We start from the raw sequence: 10,747 nt of genomic DNA on the forward strand, positions 1-10,747 counted from the left end.
AAGCCGGATCAGTGCTTAGTTGTCCCTGGCAGATCTACTTTTGACTGTATCTCTTATCTCTCTCTTTTTAAACTGATCCCTTTTTTCCACAATTTAATCTCACTACAGGGCTTCTCTTGTTCTGTTTCATGTGCCTCTTCTGCCTATAGCCAGCCTCTGGATATTTCACTTCCATTTAGTTCATAGAATCATAGAATCCAGTTCATTCAGTTCTATTTAGTTCATAGAATCATAGAATCCAGCCTCTGGATATTTCACTTCCATTTAGTTCATAGAATCATAGAGTTGGAAGAGACCACAAGGGCCATCGAGTCCAACCCCCTGCCAAGCAGGAAACAGTTGTTGTCTCCCTCCCTCCTCTTTTTTTGTGCTTTTAAAATAACATCTTGTTCCCTGTGTTCTTCCTTCCTTCACCTGTTCTGTTTGTGATCTTTGAAGCAGGGATCCTTTCTATCATTGTTTTTTCAAGTAAAAAGCTATATATTTTATATATTTTTTATATTTATATATATTTATATATTTTATATATTTATATATTTTTTATATATATTTTATATATTTTTATAGATCAGAAATGTAATAATATAAATGTTGACTTATATGAAATGTGACTGAATCAAATCTGGGATGTGGCACTAATGGATGAAATCACTGAAAAACTAGGTGAATGAAGAATAAAGAAAGAGACAATTTCCAATAAGTGTCTCTTTGACCTTATTGTATATGCATATACAAAAGAGCATGCCTGTCGACCACCAGCAATTCACAGCAAATCATGGACTTCTCTCTACCATCTCTCAGTAGGCTGACTTTCAAGCTATTTGTTGACATCCATTTGTCTTGAGAGACAATGGAGTGTGCCTCCGGGGGTGAAGTCAAACTGCAGCCTTTGCAGCACCAAAGTGCCCTCCCCGGGACACAAGCATTGTCCGTATGTATGGAGGTCCTGGGCTACCCAAGTGACGCAGACCCCCTTCTTGGCCTTGCTAATGTTGTCCAAAGCAAAGCAGAGCAATCCATTTGTCCCCAGCTGGGCTGCAGGAGTTGCCAGAAGGAGGGGGTACAAGGCACCACCCAAGTGTCTTGGGGACTCCTTTCTGGATTTGTGTAGGACTTAAGCCTTAGCCTTTTCTTCTCCTGAAGATATCCCACAAGGCAATGGAGGTTTAGGATCGGAGCTTTTCTTCTCCTAAATTGGCTACCTTCCCAGGTCAGCGAGCCCCACCTGCTCTTTCAAACTACAGTTTTTTTCTGTTTCTCTTGTATGAATCTGTTCTTCCATGAGAGGATGGGGGGAGAATTTATTGAATTTTATTGTTCTGTATAACACCCATGAAAGATAAACAAACAGTTAAAATAATAAATGTACTACTACTGGTAGTATTAGTAGTACTAGTAGTAATAATAATATATATTTTTGCTTCCAATTTAGCAAAATGAGTTCCAGATCTATTCTGAGTATTGCAATAACCACCCCAATGCCTGCATGGAGCTTTCCCGACTCACCAAAGTGAGCAAGTATGTTTATTTCTTCGAAGCATGTCGCCTGCTTCAGAAGATGATCGACATCTCTCTGGATGGCTTCCTCCTGACTCCAGTGCAGAAAATTTGCAAGTACCCCCTGCAGCTTGCAGAACTGCTGAAGTATACAAACCCACAACACAGGTACGGATGATTACAAAGGGACAGGGAGGATACATATCCTGTCTCAGATGCAGCCATCCTAGTTTGTTCCTTCTTTTGATACTTGTAAAAATTAGTTGGTAGTAACTTGAGCAGACCTTTCTTTATGGTTTTGTTTTTGTGACCTTCCAGTGATCAAATAGGCTTTTTCTCTGGAACGTGCAAACAGTCAAAGTTTCTGCAGCTAACGTCCATCCAGGGGATGGCGGTTTTGCTGATGCAACAAAGCTTAAGCAGGTCTGATGCTGGTTATGGAAGCTGCTTCCTCCAGATACTGAGGGTGTGCCTGTAATTACTACTGCTGGTGCCCTGAACAGCAAGTAAAGAAAGGGCAGCGATGTATGTTGTGTGGTGTATAATGTGAGGGGGGAGAATTCCAAGTAGACACCACTCCAGGTTCTGTACAGAGAAGCACGGGAGTGCAATCACAGCAGTTGCTAGCTTCACAGTTATTTATACTGCTGAAGTGTTTCGCAGGCATCAGCAAACCAAGTCACAAGTTGTAACTCTTCTATATTATCTCCGCACCGCAGATAGGGAAACTATTAAACCTCGAGCAATTACATCAGATATACTTCAAGTCAGGGGTAGAGCTCCTGGCTGCTCTTTTTTCTTTCTTTATTTCACCCCCCAATTTGCTTGCTAGTTTCTTACGCTTTGGGGGAGAGGGCCATTCCCTTTGCATTGTAGCTGCTTCGTGTTGACATCTCTAATGGAATGCATTTAAAACATAGGGATTTTAAGGACGTCGAAGCCGCTTTGAATGCCATGAAGAACGTAGCACGACTCATCAACGAGAGGAAGAGGCGTTTGGAAAACATAGACAAAATTGCTCAGTGGCAAAGTTCAATAGAGGACTGGGAGGTAAAGAAATGTTTTTATGGCTTCTCCACTGGGGAAGATTATTCTTTATTACAAACATGCACAAAACCCACAAGGCTGCACTGAGAATCTGCCTTCTGAGTATCTTGCCCATTTACCTTGACTTGGTCAAGGCTTCAGATCCCCATGTGCCAGGAAGGCGTCCTCGTGCAACACATCCACCTATCCCTTTTATCGATCCCATTATCTCTTGTTCCAGAGCAGTGGATTATCAGATCAAGTCATAAGCTAGCCAGAGGAATTTTAATATCTTCCTAGATTTAATTTCTCACACTTGCTAATTATGGAAGTTAGAATAAACATTTTTATTAGCCAAACTGTTTGCAAGCCTTCTTAGACTGGTGGAACTTGATATTCACTGCCGACGAAACTCTTAAGTTGCAAACTTGGGCTCTCATACCAGGAATAAGTTCTATTATAGTCAGTTAAGGTCATGGTGCAAAAACATTCTCATGAAATGGTGAATACTTCAAAATGTGTTAAGAGTAAAGAGCCTATGCAGAATTCTTTTGAAATGTACTTGGTGAAAATAGTCTTTGTTCCTGTTAATACTGTTCTGCAGATCAGGAGTGGAGAACCTCAGTGGCCGAATGTGGCCCTTTGGTTCTCTTTTTCTGTGACCCTAGGCCACACACCCTCACTAGTCCCGGTCCATGCCTTTCTGGAGGGCTTTTGCTTGGGTGAAATGTGTCCTCAAACTGTGATAAAGGCCACTTGATTCCTTGATGAAGGATGGATAGAAACCTTTGACTTCCGCATGCCTGGAATGTAGAAAATTTGCAGAAGAGTGACTTTATTGCTCTTCTCACTCTTGCCTCCGGCCCCACCTACCACTTGCATGTGGCCCTCAGAAAGTTTTTCATGAATGTGGCCCTCTGGATAAATATGTTTTCCTACCTCTTATTTAGGTCCACAAGCAAATGGTGGATGTCAAAGAGGCCATCTTCTCTTAGGTCAGCCACACTTCAGCCATAATCCAACACAGAATGAAATGCATTTTAAAGCATGAATGCCAATAGGCTTAAGATTTTTGCCTCATAAATCTTGGTTTTCCCCTGCCTGAACCTCCTCGCTGCCCATGGAGGGTAGCAAGGAGCAAGCACCACTGGCTCATGATGTGACTGGAAACCTCCAAAGTTAAGCGTGATGTTTAACTTTTGAGGTTTCTGGTCACATCAGGATTCAATGGTGCTTGCTCCTCTCTACCCTCCATGGGCAGCGAGGAGGTTCAGGCGGGGGAAAACCAAGATTTATGAGGCAAAAAACCTGGCAACATTCCCCAGTGGGTTCTGGGGAGCTCACTGCATCCCACTGTGCCGCACAAGCCGTGTCTGCCAACAACAATGTATGTGAAGGACCACACCGTGAAACAGATTGTTTATTTACAAGATGTAACGGAGGTGCTGCTTGTAAGATGAAAAAAAAGGCCAGCTGGAAGAACAATTTAACAGCAAGTGAAGGATGTCAACTGGACTCTAAATAAGATGCAGCTATGCGAGGAAATGAGGGTGATCATATGTCTGTATTAAATTAAATGAATTTGGATTGATTTGTAATAATTAATAAATTAATAAAAATAATTTGAAAAAGTAAAAAAAAAGAACACCTAACTTTCTTGTGTTTGGCTTACTGGCAACAATCACTTTTAAGTGTGTGTTTTGAGCTTTAATAGGGAAATATCTGGGAGTGCAAGGCTAGGAAGCTGGTTAATTTTTTTTTAAAAAAAACCAACACTGTCCTGTTTGGCCCCAGAGTATCTCCACAATAGGCTGCTATATATTACTTGTCAGCTTCTTTTGAGAAAGAAAATGACATGTCTCTTGTGTTGTGAGTGACAGGGTGAAGATGTCCTTGTGAAGAGTTCTGAACTTATCTACTCTGGGGAATTAACCAAAATTTCCCAGCCTCAAGCAAAGAGCCATCAAAGAATGTTCTTCCTCTTTGATCATCAGCTTGTCTGCTGCAAGAAGGTAAGCTAAGCAAGCTGTGTCCACTTCTGCCTCTGCCAGTTAACACTCTCCACCAATAGTGGAATTCCCCACTGTTTTTCATTCTTTTGCACTCAAGCATTGCGTTAAAGAACATCCCAGTGTGTCAGGGTGATAGCATTAATCTAAACGTCACTATTCATATAAATCAAGGAAAGGGTTTCCTACTGCAGACTTGCCTTCCCTGCCATCGTTTCTTCCATGCTAGTCTGCTGTGAATTTCTCTACCAACAGTTAATGAAAGAGTCTTGCTGTGGACTGCTCTCCTGTGGCGCTGGAGGAGAGTGAGGCATTTAGCTTTTGCAAGATTAAAAGACGGCAGCTGAAAATGCTATCAAATTAAATTCATCAGAAAGTGCCACCCACGTTCTTTCTAAGCATCGGGGCAATTTCTATGGTTGTATTGAATAGATAAGAGTCTAACAATGTTTCCACCTGCGTATATAAACGCTCATGTTATTCATTAAGATGCATGCCTGAGTAGAAATCTTACAAAGCCAAGCCCAGGAGGTGGGATGAGGAAAAGGTCACATCCTGCCTGGAGGCTTCCGATGGGTATTTGTCTGGGCACTGTGAAAACAGAATATTGGACTAGATAGGCCTTTGGTCTAACTCAGCAGGACTCTTACGTTCTCGTTTCCTTCAGTAATAGGAGGCACCATAAGCCTTGCAACAGCAGAGATGGGTTTTATCCTATCTGTGTCTTCTATTATTATGATTATACTAAGTCTTTGATATGACTACAATTAATAGGATGGTGCAGTTACAATATTCACATCTGTGTCTGTGCATCACGTAAAATACAGTCCCCTGGTTAGGGGAAAATATGTTGAAGAATCTGCCCATTTGTTCATAGAACATGTACTCTGGCTGCAAGATCACCAAAAGGATATATATCTTAGGGGAACATTTCAACAGATGCAAGTGTATGCACCACATCTTACTAGTTGCCATGGAAATTTTGAATGCTGAAAAAATACTTAAAGAGCAAAGAGCCCGTACCGTATGTGGCCTTGAGAGAGCTGGCAGCTTCTCTTGATACATTCCACATGGATTCATTGAACCGAATAAACATTTTTCAGAACTGCACAATATTCTTGCAGGGTATGAAACATTCTGCAGCACATCTGAATAATTTGTTTGTGTGGCTGCAGCAAAGTACCTAACATCAGTCTATCTCTGTAAGAAGGACATGTAATGGGAGAACAGCCCCCTAACTTTTCAGATTGTCTGTTTTATCTGCCATACTGCCACACAAAATGGTACTGACTTCCTATATAAACCTTATGATGTAAACTGATGATATTGTAGGTAGGTTGTGGAGTGACATTTGTGAGCATCTGGTTTGGGTAAGGGCTCCAGAAATCATGTCAGGGGTTAGGTTTGAATAATCATTTTCACATAAAATTATGTACCTTGGGAGGTGAACAAAAGGCTTTATTTAAAAAGGGTTCTGATTGGGGAGAAGACCCCCCCCAAACTTTAACCCTATTTCCATGTAAATTTGTATTGGTTTCAGTTATGCATCTTACAATGTAAACAAAAGGTGTCTGAAATAGGGTACTTTGGGGTGTCTGATTTGGGTAAGCCCCACTAAAATTGTGCCAGGTTTTATGTTTTAGCTGTCAGAACACATTTCTGCACAAAATGGCACAGGACCATTTCCAACCATGTGTGTTATAATGTAATCAAGAGGTACTTTGAGTTTCTTGAAGGATGATGCCCTACAGCCTAAAGGTCCCTAGGCTGTTCAATAAGACTTTAATTTCTTGAGTATACGTACAAAAGCCCACCTCTTGCCATGCTTGGGAGAATGGAAATACACAGTGGGCTTTTGATCTTAAGTACAATCACTCAGTAAGTTAGTAACTTAAAAATCATGTGTACAATATTGTTTGTACAACCAGAAGAAATTCTTGTGCAACTATTATATTCCATTTAATGAGTGCAAACCTACCATACATTCTCCAAGCAATTAAAAACTACCAAGACTGCCTAGGGCAGACTCACAACTTTCCTTGTTGTATTAGCAGTGACATTAGAAACCCTTACTCAGTTATGTTACAATAGACTGCACAGTAGCAGCTGATTTTTACACTCCTCTATCTTATTTAGTAATGTGCCAGGGAAGATTCAGGTGTAGGTTTGCTTTTCTGTTGCATTTGGTGACTTTTGTGAGTTCCCCAACCCTGTGTTGGAATACACCTCTTTGAATTGCTGTTCCCACAAACAAAGGGAGGGAAACTTAATATAAATCCTGAAAATATAGATGAACTTCCATGCTGGAAAAATAACTACAATGGCTACATTGTACCTCCACTTTCTGAAGCAGAATATGCCTCTCTTAATACTAGTTGCTGGAAATCGTATCTGAGGAGAGGGCTGTTGGGCTCAAATCCTGCCTTAGGGCTTCTAATGGGCAACTCATTGGCCACTGTGAGAAACCAGTTGTTAGGCTAGCTGGGCCATTGGCCTGATTGGCTTTTCTGATGTTCTGACATATATATTATTTTGCACATGGTAGCCCATGTATATTTTTGTCTTGAGTATTTGTGCATCATGAGACCCTGAGGAGAAGCCAGAGTGGTACATGACTATATTTTTCCTCTTAGGATCTCCTGCGACGTGACATCCTGTACTATAAGAGTCGAATCGGCATGGACAACATGGAGATTCTGGATGTGGAAGACGGGAAAGACAAGGACTTCAACGTCACCATTAAAAACGCATTCAAGTTGCACTGCAGGGACACTGAGGAAGTCCACTTATTCTGTGCAAAAAAGCCAGAGCAGAAGCAGCGTTGGCTCAAGGCCTTTGAGAACGAAAGGAAGCAGGTGCAGCTTGACCAGGAAACCGGTATGCAACAGTAGCTGGGGTTGCTACTTAAGGCATTGTGCAGCCATTAAGCAGAGAAAACCCTTTCCCTAGAAGATTCTCACCTGCCCCACCTGAGCTGCATGTCAAACTTTTGAAATACTCTAATTTCCCTACGGATGTAACAAACGAAACATTGCCTAGGGTCCTATGTAACCTTTCTGTCTGATGGATGCACTGGTCCACTAGCGCCAAAGCATCTCCTGAGTCAGGGGTGGGGAGCCCTTTTCAGCCCAAGGGCTTCCTTCCCCCTTAGAGAAACTTCCAGTGGTGGGTGGGGCCAAAGGGAAAAGTGGCCAGAGCAGCGGGGCTGATTTCCAAGTCATTGTGCGCAGAATCAAGCTGCTAGTGTAATTTTTGCTTCTTGGGATTTTGACCGCCCCCCTTGGTTGCTGTGCATGTGTTTCTATGACGCACCTTGCAAAGGCACAGCTGAGCTAAAGAGTTTTGTTTCATCTTCTAGGTTTTTCCATTACTGAGGTGCAGAAGAAACAAGCCATGCTTAATGCCAGCAAACTGAACCAGAGTGGAAAACCAAAAGGCAAGTCAGGATAGTTATGCTTCTCTTTTATCTCTCCCTCCAACAGGGGAATTATCCCAAGTTCTAGTATTAGGAGGGGAGACACTTTTTCTCTTTTCACACCATACATTTCAGAGCACCCTGAACACGCTGAGCTGCCTTCAGCCCTGCCAAGGAGATCCAGGATCCAGGGCAATATACAAGAACCTGCTCTTGGAAGCTAGTTTTATTCACTTGGAAGCATCTACCCAAAAGCAAAGTACCTACTTCAGAGGTAGAATTGTCCTCAGAACAGCAGGGGAAGGCAGGATTCCCTCCCCTCAAAAAAGTCCCCCACTTGCTGCAATTTCATAATAATCAGGCCTTCCAGGTTTGCTTTTTAAAGAAACCTGCATGTTAAATGCAAAATTTAATGTGATGCCTAGCCACATTTCAAGATAAAAATATTACTAGTGGCTCATGTGTTCAGAAATGATAGTTGTGCTGCAGATGGCTTGAGCATGAGGACCCTTTTATCAGCTTTTTCTCCTCCCCCACAAAGTGTCATGAGATCAGGTAGAAGATGGACATAAGAGATAAGAAGGTCCTATTGGATGCTTCTGCTAAAAGGCAGCGTTGAGTTGTTTTGAAGAATTATTCTATTAAATTTAGATCATGCTGGGCACCACGAGCAAGAATGCGTTGAATCTGCGTCAATGTAACCTTTTATCCTCTTGCTCATGTTGTTAACAGTGGTCACCCGGACATATTACGATTTCTTGATGCGCCAGAAGCACCCCACATTGCCGACGAACCTCCCTCAGCAGCAAGTTTTTATGCTGGCGGAACCCAAGCGCAAGCCTTCGAATTTCTGGCAGAACATCAGCAGGCTGGCACCGTTTCGAAAATGAGGGGAAGCAGCCTGATCTTGTGCCTGAATACCTTCTGAGAAAGCACTTTATGCATCAGTCCTGCAAAACAAAGCACTAGCTCCCCCTCCTGGCTTTCAGAGGGATAGCATCTTCCCTTTACTCCCTTATTTCTTTTGCCAGACTGAATGAGCTCAAAAGTGTTACAACATGGACCATTTTTGTTGTTGTGTGTACGTACGCGTGTGTCTGTGAAAGTGAGCTGAGCCTGCCCATCTCTTTTGAATACCCAGGAAGAGAAAGCAAGAGGCTTGAGTTAGAACATAGTTGGAACCTTTCCTGTTTTCTTTCCTTAAAAAAAACCACAAAAACAACCCTTATTATGTCGTTTTCCTTTTGGACCATTCCTTCCCTTGGGACCATGATTTGCTTGCAGTTTCAACAAGGCCGCCAGACAAAATAGGGGCAAGGGGATGAGCAGTCCCAGTGCCAGCTTTGCATTTGCTCCAAAAAGCTGTTGTTGCTGCTGTTACACACCGTTTTATCCTGGGACGACGGACTCCTTTCCCATCACCGTCCTCACCCGTTTCACAGAAATCCTGAAGAATCCGAGCATGGCCAGGGAGCCATCTTCAACCTTCCTTTGCTGAAAGCAGAACTACTGACCACGAACCAGAACCCGACTGGCCAACCTGAAGCATGACTAACAGCCGAGACCTAGTTGAGTTAATGTACGTTGTGGGGGAGGGGGAAATGTGCCTAAATTAACTTTAAATTACTTTTATTCTCTACCAACACTTTGCCATAGTTCTTGGCCAATGAATTTTTTTTCTGTCAGTGTTTTTAAATGTTTATTTATGGTAAAAGTGCAGATAACTGTATTTTGTAAGAGTTTGTAATCTGTCTTGTCAGATGTTAACTTGATGCCTGTTTTGTCTATTTTTTTTTCCACTAAAGACAAAGGCCAACATTTGTAAGCCTATATTCCTAAAAAAAGATGAGACATGTCTGAAGGTGAATTTCAGATGTACCAGTACCACTTACAAGCAAATCAGTATTATCCTTGGGAACTGTGCCACCCACGCAATAGTCTGCAGAGGCGGTGTGGGGATAGGAAGCCTGGGCCACAGAGTCCCAGATTTATACAGAAGGGTGTATATATAGACACACTGACACTTGAAAACGGTGGGCAAAAATACCCATGTAATCCTTGACTAGATAAAGAGAGAGAAAGATTTGCCTTACTATAGCTAGAAGCCATAACTGACTGAATCCCATCCTTTAGGGATTTCCTGGTACTGTGAACTTCAAAAGAAAACCATGTACTCTGGTATGAGACTACTGTGAGGGGGTGAGCACTCACAAGTCTGCCACAGAGATGCAGTGTCCAACTACGGCTACCCAGCCGATAGTTACGCAAACCCAGAAGCATGTACAAATTCATTCTTGCACTATATCTTTCCCCTCGTGGGAGGGGCTACATTTAATTTCATAAAGAAACTTGTAAAAGTGATTTCCACTCCGTGTGTGTCTGTTATAGAATTCTTGGTCCAACAGTCTTGTCCTTTGTGCCTGGTTATTCTTAAGTGAGGAGCGAGCTGCCTAGCAGGCTGGGCTCTATTGCCTTTGTTTCTCTCCAGCTCCAGCCATGTCGACAGCAAGGATGTGGAATCCATGGTCCTCAAGCTCTTGCTGAATTTTTCAACTCCCATCGTCCTTGATAGGCCACGCTGGCTGTAGTTGATAAGAGAGGACTACCACATCCACACCATACACGTAAAGCACTCTCACACCATTGAAAGTCATGCCCCCCCCCCCAAGTGCAAATTCTGGGAACTATTGTTTAAGGCTGATGAGAACTGTAGCTCTGTGAGGCATCTCCTAACAATACTCAGCACCCTTAACAAACTACAGATCCCAGGATTTTGCAGAGTAATCCTTTTAAAATGATG

At 42.4% G+C, this 10,747-nt stretch overlaps 1 protein-coding gene across 5 annotated transcripts in view; it reads left to right on the forward strand.

Annotated features, from left to right (window-relative positions):
• ARHGEF4 (Rho guanine nucleotide exchange factor 4) overlaps nucleotides 1-10,308 on the forward strand; it is a 154,345-nt gene extending 144,037 nt beyond the window's left edge. For all 5 annotated transcript variants that reach the window (XM_081864040.1, XM_081864041.1, XM_081864038.1 and 2 more), the window contains 6 exons: nucleotides 1,433-1,665; nucleotides 2,418-2,547; nucleotides 4,404-4,535; nucleotides 7,166-7,409; nucleotides 7,891-7,968; nucleotides 8,680-10,308. In XM_081864040.1, coding sequence (XP_081720166.1) covers nucleotides 1,433-1,665; nucleotides 2,418-2,547; nucleotides 4,404-4,535; nucleotides 7,166-7,409; nucleotides 7,891-7,968; nucleotides 8,680-8,837 — 975 coding nt within the window. In that variant the 3' untranslated portion in view covers nucleotides 8,838-10,308. The remainder of the gene's footprint in view (nucleotides 1-1,432; nucleotides 1,666-2,417; nucleotides 2,548-4,403; nucleotides 4,536-7,165; nucleotides 7,410-7,890; nucleotides 7,969-8,679) is intronic.
• Nucleotides 10,309-10,747: the final 439 nt, after the last annotated feature.

Source organism: Podarcis erhardii (assembly GCF_964252035.2).
Source record: "Podarcis erhardii genome assembly, chromosome: 5".
Lineage (NCBI taxonomy): Eukaryota > Metazoa > Chordata > Lepidosauria > Squamata > Lacertidae > Podarcis > Podarcis erhardii.